This window comes from Lontra canadensis, unplaced genomic scaffold, assembly GCF_010015895.1.
Source record: "Lontra canadensis isolate GAN:19392208 unplaced genomic scaffold, GSC_riverotter_1.0 scaffold14, whole genome shotgun sequence".
Lineage (NCBI taxonomy): Eukaryota > Metazoa > Chordata > Mammalia > Carnivora > Mustelidae > Lontra > Lontra canadensis.
In genome coordinates, this window is record NW_022631008.1 from 25,268,149 (window position 1) to 25,288,505 (window position 20,357).

Below are 20,357 nucleotides of genomic sequence, written 5' to 3' on the forward strand. Positions count from 1 at the left end.
CTCTTGGATTTTAAGCCAGCCACAAGAGGCCCCCTGGTTTGGAAGCCCAATATGTTTACCTTGTTGAGGGTGGTTCTCTGTGTTCTGATCCTGTCATTTGACTCCCATGAATTGTTTTTAGTATTCTTTAGTTTTTGGAGATTTACTCAGTTTGGGCCTATTCTATCCTAAGAATCTCTAGTTCTAGAGTTAACCTAGTCAAAGCCAGCCCTTGTCAAACTGGTACAGTCTTCGGTACAGTCTTTTCCCCACTGCAGGATTAGATAGTAGGCAAAGATAATATTGGCCTTTGCTTCTGTTTAGGGTCATTATAATTATATTTCTTTACTGCAGAATGGTTGGGTGCTATGTGCAAAGTAACAATAGACTCAGAAATCCCCATGTTGAGTAAAACAACTCCTTTAGTTTGAACTCCTTTTGTTATAGTAGATTATGTAACGGTCTTAATGAAATATATGAAATATATACTTAAGACCGTTACATAATCTACTATAACAAAAGGAGTTCAAACTAAAGGAGTTGTTTTACTCAACATGGGGAAAGTTTGGAGCCCCCAGTCAAAAAATTCTGAAAGTGAACTTATACTAACCTGCCATTCCACCTTCTTTCCTTTTCCTTTCCCCTTTGAGAGAACTATGTGACTCCGAGAACCTCTGTCCTGCCAAAGGAGTGAGATGAGGGGAAGGAGGAGTGCGGGAGGAGGGAGCAGGAACAAGGAGACAGCTGGGGAGGCTGGACAGGGCTGTCTCCTAGTTACTGGGCCCACTAGCTGAAAGAATTTGCAAAGACCTAAATGACCGAACTTTAGCCCTTTCTGGCTCTAGGTGACTTTCTTAGGCTAATTTGCCTTTTAATAATTCCTCAGCTAGCAGTCAATCAAGGAAGAGGGACCAAGAAAGCACCCTATTCCAGCTGCTACATTTAACAAATCAGCTCACCTCTTTGAGCTTGTATGTTTTCCCCTCTCCCTGTTTTGACACCCGCCACCACCCCAACCCTGGGGTCTGGCCTGTGCTCCTTCCCAACCCCCACACCCTCTAGCAAGTGGTGGGCTGCCCTGGCCCCTGACTACTCGGGCCTTGGCTGCTGGCCTGACTGACTGGGCAAGGTTCCCATTAGGATCTGTAATCATATCAGACAGGAGGGAAACATGTATACCTCCTTGCTGTATCAGTATGGCCGGTACCTCTCTTTTCTTCTGTAGCAGCTCCCCACCTTCCCATGACAGCTCTGAGGCGTGGAGCTGTTGGGTAGTAGTAGTTATTTCTGTTTTCATTCTGCTACCCTGGTTAACTGGTGTTCAGATTTTTATACACAGGAACCGCTGTAGGAAAAGAGATGTGACCCTGTGCATGAATAGGAGATTTTTGTCTTTCATTTTTTTTTTTTTTAAGAAACAGATTTATTGGCTCTGTGAGATTCTTTTTTTTTTAATTTCTTATTTTTTTTTATTAACATATAATGTATTACTAGCCCCAGGGGTACAGGTCTGTGAATTGCCAGGTTTTTTCATCATTATTTTTGTCAAAACAATTCTTCGTGTGTTTCCTAAACCTACAAAGTCTAGTTGGTTTAAGCCCCATATATTTTTATTAAACTTTTTATTGACATGCAGAAAAGACACAGATCGTAAGAGTGCAGCTTCGTAAATTAGCACAAACTCACCTCACTCTGTGATCAGCGTTCAAAAAGAAAAAAAATAGGTCATTACCAGCACCCCAGAAACTGCCTCCCCAGGGCGACTACTGTCTTGATTCCTCACAGCATAGATTAGGAGTTTTTAAAATTGTATTTATTTATTTTAGAGTTTGTGAGTAAGCAGGGGGAGGAGCCTCCAGAGGGAGAGGGACAAGCGGACTCCATGCTGAGTTCAGAGCCTGACAGGGCATTTGATCCCAGGACCCTGAGATCCTGACCTGAGGTGAAATTAAGAGTCAGAGGCTTAACCAACTGAGCCACCCAGGCGCCCCAAGCATAGATTAGTTTAAGCCCTAATTTTCCCCACGTTTTATAGGAACCAAGTTCCAAGTATTTGACAAGTTAAATAATATAATATATTTTTAAAAGAATGGGATTTGGAATTCCCTATGTACCTTGGGGATAGGGGAAATCCAGGTTAAGAGAAAGCAGAATGCGAATGTCAAAGCAATCTTTTTCTCTGTCACTATTTCTGAATGGGAGCATTACAGCAGTGAGTCACATGCTGAGAGTGACAGAGGAGCCCAGCACACCCGTGGACAAAATCATAGTGATAGAGACGCACATACAATTGCCACATCCAAAGGTTATGTGCTGGTAGGAAAATTTTTTTTAACAGCTTTACTAAGGTGTAATTGATACACAATTGTATGACTCAGGATTTCCAGAAAATAAGAACCAGTAGTCAGATAGATAGATAGACGCATACATACATACAAACATAGAGATACATAGAGATTTGTTTTAAAGGATTGCCTCACATGGGTGGGGGGGTTGAGAAGTCCCTTGGTCTGCTGGCTGCAAGCTGGAGGCCCAGGCAAGCCAGTGGTGTCATTCCAGTCCAGGCCTGAAGGCCTGAAAAGCTGTGGGGAACAAGGTAGCCGGTGGCCGGTGGTGTGAGTCCCCATCTGAATGTGAAGGCTCGAGAACCGGAAGCGCCGGTGTCCAAAGGGAAAAGATGGATGTTCCGGCTGAAGCAGAGAGGACAAAAATACCCTTCCTCACTTGCAAGAGTTTTTCATATTTGCTTTCTAACTTCCAAGAGGTCTTTTAGTGTGTGTGTGAGTGTTTGTGTTTGTGTGTGTGTGTGTGTGTGTGTTCTGTTGCTCAACAAATCAAATCCTAGCAACTTTCTGAGGTGGGATGTGGCAGACCCCCCTTCCTATAGAATAGGGAGGATCCTCCCTTTCCGTCTGGTGATCCAGAGGGGCCATGTCCAAAACTGGTCAAGGCCCACTGTGCTGGGGTTAGAGTCAAGGCCAGGCAGATTCTTTAAATGTTCTAGGAATTTTGTCTCATTTGATTGGGTTGTTCTATGAGAACAGTCTCATTCTTCAACAGACATTTTATCAGCAGGAACAAATCCTACCATCTGAGTTTCCCAGTGTCCTTGATTATACTCGAGTCACTGGAGTGTCATGGTACACAAAACCAGGGAGGTGAGGTCCTCAAGGGAAAATTTCAACTTCCTTTCAAAGTTCTCTGAGTTCGAAAATGAAGTGAATCTTCTAATGAAACAGTTTTTACTGTTTTGCTCCGTAAAAGCCAATTTACTCCACAAAGGGGAAGGATGTGTTGTAGAAGCTGGCAGGATGGAAATTGATGGCCTGTTTAGTAGTTTTCCCTCAAAGAACTAAAAATGCTTACATGTATTACTTTATACTTTACGTAGTCAAGTGAGATACATGTTTAAATGGAATAAATAATTTTCCTTGAGGACTGGAGTCACATGGGACTAATTTTTCATTCTACAAACAGTGACGGATTTTGCACTAGGAAAATAATGTCTTTTATCAAGAAGCAGTTAAGGGGTTTTATCTTGCCATCCAGAGATAATGGAGTTATTTTCTTTTGGGTAAAAATTAGCTTTGCACATGTCCTTTTTATAAGACCTTTTACTTTGTACCCAAAACATTTATAACAGGGCATCTGTAAAAGAAACCATTTACTTTATTCACATTATTATTATTTGTCAGACTTTTCAATCTTTGTTTCAAGATTCAAAGTACCTGCAGAGTACAGGCTTTCTGAGATAAGAAAATCTCACATCTACATTTAATACTGACATTATCCATATATATTTCATCTTTCATAACTATAACTAAAGCACTTATTTTCCTGTTTATACTCTTAACTTTTTTTTTACTATTAGCTTCATGGCCCAAATCACATTCTTTTGAATATTTTGCAACAAGTTAGGGAGACTAAAAGTAAAGGGACTATTAAGTAAATATAGCATAATTTATGCAGACAAGTGAGTGTTGTCTCCCTTAGAAGGGACCCCTCTGAATTCAAAATCTTTTCCACAGCAAAGTTGTGTCAGAGGCTAGGGTCTTGGCTTTTTATTTTTTCTTCCCTTTTTTGAGATTTTATTTATTTATTTGAGAGAGAGGAAGCACGAGCGGTGGGGGGGGGTACGAAGGGGTAGAGGGAGAGCAGGAAGCAGGCTCCCTGCTGAGCAAGGAGCCAGATGCAGGACTACGTCCCAGAGCCCTGGGAACATAACCTGAGCTGAAGGCAGAGGTTTAACTGACTGAGCCACCCAGGCGCCTTTAAGGGGCTTGGCTTTTAAAGCTTGGAAGAAAATCTGGTAAATATAGTGTTGAGGGGAGCTAGCCTTTCTCGAGCCTCCGTAACTGAAGTTGTACGTATGTCAATGTCCCTGCTAGACGGTGCTGATCTCCATTTGAGAGCGGGGCCACATTCACATAACTAGGACATGGATTACACTCCAGTGTGGTTTGATCTCAGGGTGATTTACTCTTTCCTTGTATTAGACTGATTATTTTATTTTCCCTTTTTCTGTGTTTAGGAAAAAATGTGTCTCTAAAGTCATGAAGCTATTTTTTTTCCTGCCAGGTTGATGGATTGATTCTGGATGTAAATGAACAAGAGGATACAAAAAATATTTTGAAAACTATTATCATTATCGAAGTAAACAACTTCTTGGAAGGAGAACTCTAATATGTTCTATGTTCTATTAATGTATATGAGGAAATGAGTGTTTGAAATTGAGTGTCATATACAATACATAACCTCACCCATTTTTCCAGAGCATCTGGCTTCAGTTTCAATTAGATTTCTAAAAAGTGCACTGATTCACCTATTAGAATGAGAGTCACTCCGTTCATATATTACATAAGTGACTTTAGGAACTTCAAGTCGATTGTTTTGGGCTAGAGAGCTAAAAGCACCTGCTGCCATAACATTACTCTTTCATAAACAGATAATCATGTTAAAGTTGGAGGGAAGAAGGGTGGATCACTAAGCAACCCCAAAAGTGGGAGTTCAGGTCCCTGCGAGGTTCTGGCCCTGGGTTAGAGGCTACCGCCATCTGGAAGTGAGACTACAGGGTTCTCTGGTGGCAAAATGCCCAGTGTTTTGGTGCTGGTATTTTTTAAAGTCTTTAAGGAATTGGAATATTTGCCAGTAATGTTCCTTTTCTAAGGGTATCAGCGTGGAATTCTTGAGATGTGGAAAATAAAACGTTTTTAAAAAGGTTTTATTTATTTGAGAGAGAGAAAGAGAGCACGAACAGGGTTGAGGGGCACGGGGAGAGGGAGAGGGAGAAGCAGATTCCCCGCGGAGGAGGGAGCCCGACGTGGGACTTGATCCCAGGGTCTGGGATCATGACCTGAGCTGAAGGCAGACACTCAAACAACTAAGCCACCCAGGCTCCCCAAAACATTTTTTAAAGATTTTATTTATTCATTTGAGAGAGTGAGAGAGAACACGTGCACATGAGTGGGGGAAGTGGCAGAGAGAGTGGGAGAGAGAGAGGCAGACTGGGCACAGATTACAACATAGGGCCTCACACAGGGCTCCACACGGGGCTTGATCCCAGGACCCCGGGATCAAGACCTGAGCTGAACAGATGCTTAACCAACTGAGCCACCCAGGCACCCCGAAAATAAAACATTTTTGTATTATAAGTCCAAGACAGCTTCTTGTTCTTGTATTTTAGACTTTATAATCTAAATTATTCAAGAATTTTTATATTCTTGAAAAAGTAATCTTGTGGAGTCCAAAATATGTAACGATAGTACTTACGTTCCACATAGTTCTTGGTGTACATAGGTGCTCAGTAACTGCCTTCTGAGCTGGCAAGAACTTTACAAAGCATTTTGATCATATTGTATCAAATGTTACAGTCTCATACAGATATCTGTTTCTGAGCATGGGTAAGTTGTTTTTTCAAACATGCTAAGCATGGTAATAGAGTATTTAAAATAATGTTTTTATATTTGACAAAAACTATATATATTATATTAAATACGAATATGACAAAAAGTATATATAATATATAACATATACATAATGTGATATATATGTGTGTGTGTGTATGTATATGTATGTATATGTATATGTATGTGTATATATATATATATATATATATACACCCCACATGTCACATTAACTCAAATGGGCCGGGGAGAATTGTTAGAATTGGGTGGCCAGAATGAGGCCAAGCGAAGCAGTGAGCCCTGTGCTCATCCAGAAGTGTCAACACCAGCGCCGGGGGGTGAGTCTTCTTTGAGACACGGAAATGCTCGCCAATCATCTGAAAAATCTCTTTCCAGAAACCGAAAGCTCCGGCATCTCCCACCACGGAGGAGGATCCTTGCCTTGCCTTTCCCAAGCCCCCAGTGGACCCAGCGAAGATCAGAAGACTAAGCAGTGCCCGGGCTCGCTTATTCAGGGCGGCCTCCCAGGGGGCCCTGCTGCCCGACAGGACCCTGCCTCCTGCTGAGTGTAAGGCTGGGTCACCTCCTTTGAAATCTGGGGGGCGGGCATGTTCTTTTGAATGGGCACACAAAAGCTATTTTTACGATTTTTTTTTTTTCAAACCCTACAGGACTTTTACATTAACGAACCCTTAGTGAATATTGTGCAAACCTGGTTAAGAAACAGGGTTCATATATTTTTCTGGGCATTTAAGAAGAATACCTAAATAGCCAGTTTTGTTTTGTTTTGTTTTAAAAAGTTACTTGGTAGGAAAAGAATATTAGGGTAAGTGTTCAATAACGAGGAGGTTCACCTGAGTTGGAAATAAATGATTTTTAAATCAGAGTTCAAACAGTTGTTAATTTCATTAGGCACATTTAAGATTCATACGATGTGCACTGAGCTGAGGTCTTTGAAAATACCTTTCCAATCCCATGTGACTATGAAAGCTAAAGTTGGATGGGGCTTTCCCAGTTCTTTTCCACAGAATGGCTAGTGGATTTCTAAACCTGGAAACAGAGAAGCTACAAACCTCAAGTTCTAAGGTGTGCCCCAACCTTTGGAATCACCCCTGCCAGAGTATACTAAGAGTTTTTCAAATTCTGCAGGAAATGACCCATTAGTGAGATGGCAATCAATTTAGTGGATAACCAGCATTTTAAAAAAAATGAAGTAGAATAGAATGGAGAACATCAGGGCAAATCGCAGACAATAAGGTAAGTATTGCTTCAAGGACACCTACTGTAGTCATGTACATGTGTACTCAGGGTCGCATTACGAATTTATTACATATTTATATTCAACTATATTGTGAATTTATTATTATTCTATGTAGTCATAAAATTGGAAAACCGCTTTACCAGGGGCTGACCACACCGGCCCTCCTTCAGTCAGTAAGGCTTGAGGAAGAAGGCTAGGTTTACAGACACGGAGAGGAGATTATCTGAAGAGGGATCCCAAAAGTTCCATGTCACTGCCCGAGGATCCTACTTGCTTGACATAAAAGCATTTTCCTTTAATTAGTCACTAATGTTTAAATTTAGAAGACCTCATGGAAGAATCCAGATTTATGACCTCTTCTGGGAAACTGGAAGATCTGGCAACACTGGGCCCCCGTTCCGGGAAGCACCCACCCCCGTTAGCCCAGGGTACAAGCCGCAGCTCCCCTTGTCTCCCCAGCCCGCTTTCCTCATTTCCTGACCCCTCCAATCCCTCGTGAACCCTGACATTGCCGAGGAGGTAGAATCAAGAAGGAAGGAAGAGACAAAGAGGCAAGACAGGGTGTGCAGATCACGCCATTACGGTGCTGTGGCAGCATGTGTGATCAGGCAACTTACTTTACCCTGGGTGTCCCAGTGTGTTTCTTTTCTTTCAGTCAATCAGATATTAACTGAGCCCCTTCTAAGTGCCAGACAGCACCCTCGGCCCACAGGGTCCTGCCCTCAAACAGCTTGTGAGGTTTGTAAACAGTAAGTAGGAAAACAAGGAAATAAGATAATTTGGGTCCTGATAAGGACTGTGAAGAAGATAAGTGAGATAATGGGTTGGAGAATGTCCACGGCAGGAGTACTTTGTGTGAGATCAGGTGGCACTAGAATGTGTCCTTGAGGAGGTGGCCCTGAGTTGAAATGTGACCAATGAGAAGAAGGCCCCCATGGTGAAAGCTGAGGACAAGGAGCCCACGCTGGGGGGACCTGGAGGCTCGGAGACAGGAGGAGAGTCACTCAGGTGGTGGAGGACCGGAAGGCCATTGTGGCTGGGAGATGGTTTACCCTGGGGACATGGAGGGAGCCACCGCCCCAAAGGGCCAGACAGGGGCAAATGGCCCACACTCTATGCTGCTTACCCTGAAAAGTCAGCGCAGGGTTTAAGGAAGGGACAGACCTCCTCTGACTTCAGTTTCTCAGCTCTAGCTGCACTTAGAATCCCCTGAGGAGCTTTTCAAATGGGCCCTCCCTGGGGACCCCGTCAGACCGATGACATCAGAGAGGAGTGGGGATTGTAGGACCAAAGTCCTTGCCATTATGAGGGGCACAGGATCTGGAGCCTGGGGTTGGGGGTGAGGTCAGACCTCGCTAGGAACTCCTTAGAAACGGGGGTGGCAGAGCTGGTGTGAGGGTAGTGTCGCTCACTAGATGTTTTGCTTCTGAGCCTGGATGCCGCCTAGGTGTTGTGTGCATTTAACTCTTGGTAGCTCTCAGGTGAGCGCCCTGCAGCTCAGGGAGCTCTTCGGGTGTCTGTGCGGGTGACTGAGGGATTGAGGCTTCCCCCCACCATCCTCACTGTCTCTGCTTCCCTCCGGGCTTTGCGCCTTCCCTTCTGTGCCCCCGCTCCCTGGCTGTCGTCTGCACACCCACAGTGGCTGCCATTTCCCAGCACTGAGACCGTCTTCATGCTCCCCGAAGGGCCAGAAGCATGTCTTTGTGGCCATTCTTGTTGCCGTGTTCGCAGGTGCCCAGGGCTCCTCATCCCTGAGGTCCAGGTCGAAGTCGGGGTCAGCACTCACGTGACAATGACAGTAAAAAGTCATCGTCATTTTAAAAGCACACATTGCCCCATTAAAACAATATACTCAGGGTGCCTGGATGGCTCAGTGGGTTAAGCCTCTGCCTTCGGCTCAGGTCATGATCTCAGGGTCCTGGGATCAAGCCCTGCCTCGGGCTCTCTGCTCAGCAGGGAGCCTGCTTCTTCCTCTCTCTCTGCCTGCCTCTCTGCCTACTTGTAATCTCTGTCTGTCAAATAAATAAATAAAATCTTAAAAAATATATATATATACTCTAAGACTCCAGCCTCGGCACCATTGTCATTTGTGCAGGAGCCTCCTGGATTTGGTATCGGAGTCTCTGTTGTCTAGCAAAGGTGCCTTTCAGTGGGGGACTGAGGCTCTCAAGGCAGCTGAGCGGGGAGACAGAGGGTGTGTGCCTGCCTTTGGCATGAAGTCATTTGTAGCTGACTCTGGCACAGGCAGGCCGAGGGGTGTGGTGGCAGGTTGGGAATTTCTGACTGAAGAAAATGAAAGGTGAAGGGACATGTGTGGCCGTCTTCGTAGGACCTGCAGTGCAATTGCTGTGTGTTCAGATGGGCCTGTTGGCTGGAGGTGGCAGTGTGACTAACACTGCCCAGTTGCTCAAGCTGGACAGAGGCCACAGGGCAGTCTCCACCGTCTCACCATCCCTGTCCTCTTGGCCTTCGCCAAGCCCTCGACAGGCTCCCTAAATGGGCTTCCGAAGCGTCTCCTGGCTCTGCACGTTCCTTTGCCACCATTGCCGCACTGCTCTCAGCCCCCCTTGCGGTGCCTGGTCTCCTGGCGTCCCTGTCTTGCTCCGCCCTCCGCTCACTGAGGACCGTGCTCCCTTGGAGCAGCCAGAAGAGCCCGGAGAAACCAAGCTGCCAACCGCACATGGCTGTGAGCAGCAACCTCATCCCTTCATCCCAGTGGACCGTGAAAAACGATTATTGTGCGCCATATGGGACAAGGGGGCAGGAGGCAAATAAAAAATCAGATTGCATCATCCTCTTGCTGAAAACCCTTTGGAGGGCTCCCTGTGTCTGAAGGAGTGTTTGCTAAACTGAGTCCCAGCTTTCCCTTGGACGAGGGGTCCAGTGCTCAGATCGGTCTGCCTGCTTCCTCCGTCTCGTGGAGAGCCCCAGTGCACATGGGCCTAGCTGAGGGTCAGTAAAGATGCCCATTTCATCTTAATTCAACCCAGCATTTTAGTTATTCATTCATTCATTATTCATTTATTCATTTATTTATTTCCATGTAAATATTTACTATGCAGTGGCTAAGGGTATGCAATGGTGGGCAATGTGGTCAGTATTTTTTTAAATTTAATTTTATTTTTTCAGTGTTCCAAGATTCATTGTTTATGCAGCACACCCAGTGCTCCACGCAATATGTGCCCTCCTTAATACCTGCCACCAGGCTCACCCAACCCCCCACTCCCCTCCCCTTGAAAACCCTCATTTGTTTCTTAGAGTCCACAGTCTCTCCTGGTTTGTCTCCCCCTCCGATTTCCTCCAATTCACTTTTCCTTTCCTTCCCCCATTGTCCTCTGTGTTATTCCTTATGCTCCACAAGTAAGTGAAACCATATGATAATTGACTCTCTCTGCTTGATTTATTTCACTCAGCATAATTTCCTCCAGTCCTGTCCATCTTGATACAAAAGTTGGTATTCATCCTTTATGATGGAGGCATACCATTCCATTGTATATATGGACCATATCTTCTTCATCCAGGAAAAAAGACAGTCTTTTTAATAAATGTTGCTGGGAAAATTGGACAGCTATGTATAGAAGAATGAAACTCAACCATTCTCTTACACCATACACAAAGAGAAACTCGAAATGGATGAAAGACCTCAACGTGAGGCAGGAATCTGTCAAAATCCTAGAGGAGAACATAAGCAGTAACCTCTTCAACATCGGCCACAGCAACTTCTTTCAAGACATGTCTCCAAAGGCAAAGGAAACAAAAGCAAAAATGAACTTTTGGGACTTCATCAAGATCAAAAGCTTCTGCACAGCAAAAGAAATAGTCAACAAAACAAAGAGGCAACCCACGGAATAGGAGAAGATATTCGCAAATGACACTACAGACAAAAGGCTGATATCCCAAGATCTATAAAGAACTCCTCAAACTCAACACACAAAAAATAGATAATCACATCAAAAAATGGGCAGAAGACATGAAAAGACACTTCTCCAAAGAAGACATACAAATGGCTAACAGACACATGAAAAAATGTTCACCATCATTAGCCATCAGGGAGATTCAAATCAAAACCAGATTGAGATACCACCTTACACCTGTTAGAATGGCCAAATGAACAAGACAGTAAACAACAAGTGTTGGAGAGGATGTGGAGGAAGGGGAACCCTCTTACACTGTTGGTGGGAATGCAAGTTGGTGCAGCCACTTTGGAAAACAGTGGGAGATTCCTCAAAAAGTTAAAAATAGAGCTTCCCTATGACTCTGCAATTGCACTACTGGGTATTTACTCCCAAGATACAGATGGAGTGAAAAGAAGGGCCATCTGTACCCCAATGTTCATAGCAGCAATGGCCATAGTCCCCAAACTGTGGAAAGAGCCATGATACCCTTCAAACCTAGCGTTTTACAAATGTACTTGACTGGGGAATCTGTGTTTTGAAGAATGCAGTTTGGGAAATACTGACCTAGCAGAAGAGCTGGCAAACTTTTTCTGTAAAGAGCCAGAGAGTAAATATTTTAGACCAAATGGGCCATGTAGTCTTTGTTCAACCTATTCAACTGTCCTACAACTCTGTTGTAGTGGGAAAGCAAGATAGACCGATTGATAGGCCCCAAAACTTGAAGTTCTTCTCAGTTTCACATGTTTTAGAATAGGGTTCTCCTTTGAGTTCTTCCCAGCCATTGAAATATGTAAAAACCATTCTTAGCTCGCAGGCTATACAAAAACAAGGGACAGGTTAGATTCGGTGGATGGTTTGCTGACTCCTGGTGGAGGGGATGAAGTCCCTACTCCTCAGCATGCACAGCTCTCTGGCGATCTGGCAGAAAGAGAAGCAGGCGCTCTGCTGAGCGGGGAGCCCGGTGTGGGTCTCCATCCCAGGACCCCAGGATCATGACCTGAGCTGAAGGCAGATGCATAATTGACTGTGCCACCTGGGTGCCCCTGAAAAAAACATTTTATCAGAAACTCAAGTGTGCTAGCAGCATCACAAATGAGCTATTCCTAATGGCCACTGGCTGATAAAGAGAGAGTATTGTATCATAGGTCTAAGAATCTGCAGTCATACACACAATAGATGTTTAGTTTAGAGACTGGACTTCTGTTTGCAACTCTTATCATCTTAGCCCTCTTTAGAAAGCCTTAGAAGCCAATGCCTTCCTCTTCCTACCACCTGGCAGTGGTGTCTAGGTCCTCCCCGATCTGGGTGCTGTCCCTCTGATCAGCTCTCTTCCTCTTCTCCCTCACATACTCCGCTCCTGTTGTGTCTTGAGCATGCCAAGCGCACCCCTGCCTTAAGAGTGCCCTACCCTCTGTAGGGAATTCTGTCCCTTGTCCACCAGTGGCTAGATGCCTCGCCTCCATTGCTTACCATGTCCACCCTCTTCAAAACTGCTGTCTACCCCCATCCCCAACCCTCTTAATTTTCTCCATTTTTCTACTTTTGCTTTATTTCCATAGTACTTATTATATTATATCTTGGACCTCATTTATTATGGTATATTATTTGCTATCTGTTTATGCCTATTAGGATGTAAGCCTACAAAGTCAGGGATCTTTGTTTCATCACTGATACCTCCCAAGTGTCTAGACCAGTGTCTAGTTACTCAGTATTTTTTTTTTTAAAGATTTTATTTATTTATTTTAGAGAGATGGAGGGAGGGAGAGAGAGATAATCCCAAGCAGGCTCTACACCCAGCATGGAACCCCCGATGCGGGGCTTGAGCCCATGACCCATGACCTGAGCCAAAAGCAAGCATCAGAAACTTAACCGACGGAGTCACCAGATGCCGTAGCACTCAGTATTTTTCGAATGAAAAGTTGTTAACATGATCAAATTCAGGAAAAGGAGTCATTGTTCTGGGAAGCAGAAGTATTTCTGTGGACTGGGTTAGTCATAAACCTCCATTCAAGTTCATGTCCGCTGGTAGACTCTGAGAGAGCAGAGAGAAGATCCCATTCATTTTAATGAATCGATGCTTCCAAGCCTGAAGTAGTGGGGAGGTCTTGTAGATTTTGGCAACACAATTCCAGACGAGATTATAAGTAATATAAAAAATTTTAAATTGTATAAACTCTTAGATTGAAAAAAAATATTGAAAGAATGATTCCGAAAATCAGAAATACTTAGACCGAACATCTCCTTGATTTTACAGCAAAGAAGACGGTGGAACCCGAGGAAACAGTTGTGATGGGGGACCCTATGGTGAAAATAAACGGGATTTATTTAACAGAATCAAGAGCTGTTGGCTGCTTACAGAGTCACCCACTTCAGCTAACTTATGATAGAGGCTTCAGTGAAATCAAGAAGCAAGAAATGTTCAAAGGGACAACCACCTTGCCATCTCATCTCAGAAGTGGAGGGTCAGTATTCTTTTGATTTAGTTTTCTGTTTAGGATAAACTGTGTCATATACTAGTTTGTTTCCTAATCTTATGTAGATGATTGATTTGCATTTTCCCTCTTATACAAACACATTTTTAAGTTAATGACGCACGAAAAGGAAAGATTTTTTTCTCATGGCTAACTGGAGTTGGCTTTACATCATTCCCTATTTATTCCTCAGGAAAACATTTATTCATACCTGCCAAACGCTGCATTGATAGGCCCGTCAGAATTCTTTGCTTCAGTTAGGCTGTCCGGCCGGCCCTCGAGTGATGAGTGATTGTTCTGTCTGTGGGTCATTTGGGATTCCTGGCTGGCCTGGAATCTCACGTTCCCTCCCTTGGATTAGTTCATGTTGTTAATTCCACCAGAGAGTAGACACTTTTCTTATTCCCACGTAGAAACTTGGATTCAAATACTTATTTTGCAAACAGGTCAATAGTTAAAACAGGAGAATCCCTTACATTTCTCTTGTCCGTGATATCCCTCTCCTAATCCCTCATAAAATTAATTATTGGGAATTACTTTATTTCATACCATGTTCCTAGACAGGGCTTTCTGGGGCTTTCCTTAGAAAATCGAAGAACAATTTTCTTACCATAGTAAGATATGTGGAGAAATGTTCACTGTACGGACCGTATGAATTCTCCCGTCCCCCCTCCCACATCCTTCGTGTTTTCCTAAAGAAGTCTCTGGAATGAAGGGGAACTGGGGTGGAGGATGGGAGTGGAGAGAGCAGCCTCTGTCCTCTAGCCCCAGGCCAATAACGATGCTAAGATATGCAGAAGGTCTTGGACTGGCCCGGGTCATTCAGTTAAAGTTATTTTTCTAGGACTTTCCATTGGGTCATGGTGGACAACTGCCCGGTTCAGCTTTGCTTAACAAGATTAAATTCCATGAGCCATTTTAAGACCGACAACTTGTTGCCCTCACTTTAGATTTTGGGTCTGACTTTGGCTCGTACACACGCCGCGTGTTTAAAACTTTTCCCAGAACCGGCTGCTTGGCTGGACTGACCTTGTCTGCAGATGCAGCCCAAAGAGTGTCACACACACGGAATTCATATCAGGCAACCTAGTTGTCCTGGTCATGTTGCTTTGCATTCAGAACATTTTTTAAATTAAAGGAAAAATGAAATAACACTTTAAGTGGAAGAGAATGACTTCAAATCGGGACTTTGGGAGCTGAGCACAAAACATCAGACTGGCCATTGCAACCGATCTTTTCCAGTTGGTGACTGAGAATGGGCTGCAGGCCTCAGAGCTTAAACATAAAAGACCACGGGAGAGCTTGTGTTTCTCCAGCACTGAAGGGAAAAGGAAACATTTATCTTGCTGCACCCATCCTTACAGTAATTAAAGTTGACTAGGAAAAACCAGACAAGAGCCGTTTTATTTTATTTTTTTCTTGCAAACCTTCAGATGGTGCAGAATAATCTGGCAAGCAAGAGTTCATTCTGTCTTCCTCTGTTGGGATTGGGGAGGGCATTTTCAGTTGCATATTTTATCCCACCAACAGCAAAGGAGAAATCAATTAGGGGCTGGAAGCCCTTCTTCCTGACTGTCCAAAATTATGAGGCATCCGTGGCCCTAATTGTTTTCCTTCTGTTCGGTGAGGATAGCTTTTGCGTTGTGTAATGACTGTGTCTGAGTCGAGTTTGCAATGCACCCTGGCGAGTTTAACTTCCAATTACATGTCTGCTTTATGAATCTTTACCTCCTTGAATCACGGATGGGGTTTGGTTGACGGGGTGCCAAAAAAACAGTTTATACAGTAGGATTAAAACAAACCAGAAAATGGAAACTATTAGCAATTCTGTCATTAATTACATTTGTGAATCAATCTGGGACACTTGATAATTGTTTCTCGTAAACATTTAAGTGAAGAATTCCAAGAAATGATCTTTGCTATGCAACGGAGTAGTCCCAGTTTTGATGCCAAAGCCTTACTCAATTAACATTTTTCCGTCTTTAAGCCCTAATGTGGTAAATGACGACTCTTGTCAGTGAGCCCTGCTGGCAGAGGGGGGGGAGGCGAGGGAGGGAATGCAAGAACTAGAAAAGGAGGAGGCTTGAGAGGACACTGGCTGGAGGAGGAGCACAAGCGGGTCTTGGAAAGGGGAAAGAGGAAGTGAGGACCAGCGTCCCGCCCCCCTCGTGCAGGGTCCTTACCCACTTGCTTAATGTGGAGGAAGTGACCACCTTCACGCTGCCTGCTTCATGGCTGGGTAGAGAAGGGAGCGGTCTATTCGGGCGAAATAGCTTTGATTTGTACCCCCTTAACTTAGAGTATGGATAGCTCAGACCCGGGATGGACTGGAGTTTCACTTTATGCTGGTTGTGATGGAAAAAGGATTTGCTAAGCAAGCTAGCATCATAAAAGAGATCTTGGAGGACTATATAACTTTCCCAAAGAGAATATACTCTGAAGAACTTACCCAGCTGTCATCTTCAAACAGTCTTGCAACTCCGACACTCTCTCTGCGTCCGGTTAAGGGCCCATCTAAGCTTTGGCAGGCTTGCCCCTTAGGGACACTCCATTTTCTCTTTGTGTTGCCATGTGGATTGAAAATAATAAAGCTTCCATTAGAATATGAATGTGTATATATGTCTATCCACCTAGCCATTCATCCATCCAGTGGTTCAATCTGATGAACCCCTTGGTATTCCTGCTTAAAAACCTTCTAAGGCTTTCAATGTAAAAACGGTTCAAACTATTGTGGTTTGGAAATGTGATCTTCAGGAGGAAAGCCCAAGAACTCTTCACTTGATCTTAGCCAAAAGGCCGAGAAGTGATAGTCCAAGAACTCTTTGCTGGAAACCACGATCCTTGGATTTAGGCTTGGTTCACTCTCAGCCACTTGACTTATCTGTATGCTCTTTGGCAAGTCTCTTACCAGGGGCTCAGTTTTCAAATCTGTAAAATGGAAATAACTGGGCGCCTTCACTCCCATCTCCCCCCAGCCTTCACCGAGGGTTGTAGGATGATTAATAAGGCCTGAAAGCTTTATCCGTAAACTGTCAAGGGCCAACAGTATTTTTGGAATCAAAAAGGAGGAAAGAGGGCTTCTGATTAAAGGTGATAAAGCAAAGGCATTCTTCAGAAAATGAACACAAGCAGCAAAGAATGAAAAACACAAAAATAAATGCCATCAATGAAGCAGAAAACCTGTTCCATCCCAAAATGACAGAACATGGAGCAGACTTTATACCGCAGTGTGGGCTTGATTTTTTTTGTCTACCTGGCATTCTTGCCTTTGGAGAGCAAGCTGTCTTGCATCATGCTCACTCCAGGTTTAGAGAAGGGCTGATCTTATCTTCCCTGCCCACCTTCCCTGGGGGCCCGGGGTAATTATGTGGCCCCAGACTGGCCTTCTGAGTTCTCCAATCCACCAACCACAGCAGTTGGTTCAGAGGTGGGCACATGATCCAAAACAGGCCAGCTGAATTCCTCTCTGGGCCTTTTGCCAAAGCCTTTGAGGAAAGTGCTCTTTCAAGTTCATAAGCTGTAAAGATGATGTGGTCTTAGAGCCGATAGAGGCCATTTCATTGCCTTGTGGAGGGTGGGTTTGAAGGGGGAATGTGATGTATAAACAGAGCTAAAGAAATGGAGATAGTGACCAAGTTCAAGGATGATCCATAGATACCCCTAGATCCAGCCGTACCTGAGGCCACCATATCCACATCACAGACTGCTCTGTTTTGTGAACCGGTATGTTCCTTGTTCTTTTTTTCTTTCTTTCTCCTTCTTCTTTCCTTCCTTTCCTTATTTTGACAGGTACAGCATGTAGTATTTCAGATTCGGTTTTTGTCACTTGAAATAGTGCAAGCAGGTGTCTTGTTAACCTGCCGGACTCTACGAAGTATAGATGAAAACAAGGGGTCATTTGAGAGCAAACACTGACCTCCTCAGATCTAGAGCAAGAGACAGATTTCACTAAGAGTGAGTCTCTCAGTTCAGACAGGTGGATAGCGGTAGTCTTTAATTCAAGAAAAGAGACTTGAGGGTGTGGGTCAGCCATGGGAAATGTGGAGATGCCCCGTAAAGACCTCATTCAGGATCCAGATGGTGAAAGGGCAGAGGGATGGAGCCAAGAGTGATGATCTCCTCATTTCCTGGAGGCCAGCTGGTGCCCGCGTGTGTGCCTGCGTGCGTGTGTTGGCAGGGGAGGGAGTTTGCTAGGTTAGAACTCTAGGATCCTATCACGGAACAGGGTTTTCCTGTGAGTCACAGTAATATACCACACACAGACCCAGCGGACACATGCTTCAGGTCAAGAAAAATGACAGACTTGGTGAATGGATGTTCAAGGAAGCTGACTCAAGTTGAAGCTATAGAACACCTGATTCTCCCCCTCTGTGGCTCCTATTTATTCTTCAGCAAATAAATGGCTCGGTTTTAAAGATAAATAAATAGGACAAGAGTTAACATAGAACTCGAGCACAGATATATAAAACACATAACAAAAGACAGATGAAGAAAATGGATCACAAAAGGAATTGCCCTCTAAAACAAGAATTAAAACAATTTTCCATAGTGTCAAAAAAATTTTTTAAGAAAAAGGAAAAAGGAGCTCTTCTTTGGGTTATAAGAACTCAAATTCGAGATTCTAAGCCCCCTAAAGAGATGAAAAATATGTTTGCAGTTCTCAAGAAGTGAAAGAAAAATGTATAAACATGGAGAGGAAAGTCATATTAGAAATAAAGTGAGAATAAAAACAGTTGAAAATGCAATGAGACGTGGTGTACAGGCTGGAAGCAATCCGACAAAAAAGAAATGAATGCGGAGATGTGAACATGATTAAAGCAACTGGGATAGATACAGGAGGCATGGTGGCACTTGTAGTCTTGTAGTCTTCCTCCTCTCCCCCCAGCCCTTCCTAGTACTAGCTTACTTTCAACAACTACCTGCCATGCACTCTTCCAAGCGATTGACATGTGTTAACTCATTTGATACTCACAAGAACCCAACTGACAATGGAAGAGACAAGTTTCTGAAATAGCAGTTTGAATATGAAGCTCAGGGGACACATCAACAAAATTTTACACGGAGTACTCCGTACCAAGTACTCACAACCATGTTCAGCACGAGAACACTACCCAGGACGGTACACCCTCAATTAGTAACTGTTGATTGAGTGGATACATGGAAGAAGGTATCCTATGGCCAGCCAGGTTGAATAAGCAAGTCACATAAAAGGAGAAAAAGGCAGTCTGCCTCTGGCTTTATTAGAGCACTTCTTGGTGCCAGAAGACAGTGGAGTAAGGTCTATGAAGTCCTAAGTATAAGAAGAGTAACCCTAAATTGTATTGCCAGCCAAGGTATTCCTCAGTAAAAAGGCAACAGATAGACATTTCCAAATGTGAATGAACTTGGGAGCTATATCATACATGCACTTTCTAGAAAAATTAAAAAAAAAGATTGTATGTATGTATGTATGTATTTGAGAGAAAGAGAAAGAGAGGAGGGGGAGGAGCAGAGAGGGAGACTCTCTGCTGAGAGTAGAGCCCACTGGAAGCTGATCTCGTGACCCTGAGACCATGACCTGAGCCAAAACCAAGAGTCAGATGCTTAACTGACTGTGCCACCATCCAGGTGACCCTAGAAAACTCTTTGCCATCAAAATGATGTGTCAAAATTCAGAAATGAGAAGGCATTCATGGTGAGTATCGACCTCATTTTCATAGTGAACTAAAACTCTGAAAAGGATGGTTATGGAACAGAAACCTTAATGATGTAATAGTAATATAAATAACCTGGACTGGTACTTGGGAGGCAGTGCAATTAGTTCACTTGATAAGAGGGAGTAGATTTGTCGGTAGCTACAGTCTGAAATTGAAATATAAATTTTAAAAAGAATATTTCAGCATTCTAATGTCTTTCATTATTTTTTTTTCCTTAACTTCAGAGAGATCTTTTAGAAACTAATATCTCTTGGGAAGACCCATTCATCTGAAGTTCCGCAATTCCTTCAGTTTCACCTCAATTTCTGTTTCTCTGTCAAATTCAAGTAAAATTTATACTTAATACTTTAAAATTACAGTGACATGTATGGTATGATTCTGTTTATATGTATCCTTTACCTGCCCTCCCTCCAAATCACTCTTCTGTTCTGTCTTTTCTCTTTTCATCTGAATATGTGCAAAATATGTCTGGAATGATGTTTACCATATATTAGTATTTATTTCTGGGTGATGGGATCCTGGATGATTTAAAAAAAAAATCTTCTTTGTACTTTCTTATATTGTCTGGCCTTAAAAATTAATAAATACATCATTTTTTCAAAAATAATGAAGTCATTATTATTTGAAGCAATTAAGGGTAATGTGGCTGAGAAACCGTTTTCCGTTCAGTAAAGAGAAGCACCGGCCAGAATGGTTTTGCAGAATCCTACCTTGTTCGACCGTTTCCATTTAACAAGCATTTCTTGGGAAGCATGCAGAGCCCTACGAGGGCTCAGGGAGTGGGAGACAGAGAAATGGATCCCGCCCAGGAGGCGCTTCCAACCGCAGCCGCCTCCCAGCCGGGCTTGCTGCTTAGGTGTGGTGGCCTCTAGAACTGCTGCGACACCCATCACCGGGCCGCTTGCTACAAATGCAGAATCTCAGGCCCCATCCCGGACCTAGGGGATCCAAATCTGCGTTTTTATAAGACAGCCAGGTGATTTGAATGCACAGGAAAGTTTGGAAAGCGTTGTTCCGTGATTAACTCTGAAGCTGGCGAATGAGTTTTGGTGGGAGAGCCCCTCATTCTGACCTGAAGATCAGGGGAGGTTTCCTGAGGTCCAGTGGGTTTGGGACGCCTCCCGAGGCGATTTTCAGCAGGGGTGCGACAG

The 20,357-nt window shown here is 43.7% G+C and overlaps 1 protein-coding gene across 2 annotated transcripts in view; it reads left to right on the forward strand.

Moving 5' to 3' along the window:
* The window catches only part of ARMC2 (armadillo repeat containing 2), a 107,602-nt gene that overhangs the window by 11,844 nt on the left and 75,401 nt on the right, over positions 1-20,357 (forward strand). For both annotated transcript variants that reach the window (XM_032858267.1, XM_032858268.1), the window contains exons 4-5: positions 6,279-6,450; positions 13,294-13,501. In XM_032858267.1, the coding sequence (XP_032714158.1) occupies positions 6,279-6,450; positions 13,294-13,501 (380 nt within the window). The remainder of the gene's footprint in view (positions 1-6,278; positions 6,451-13,293; positions 13,502-20,357) is intronic.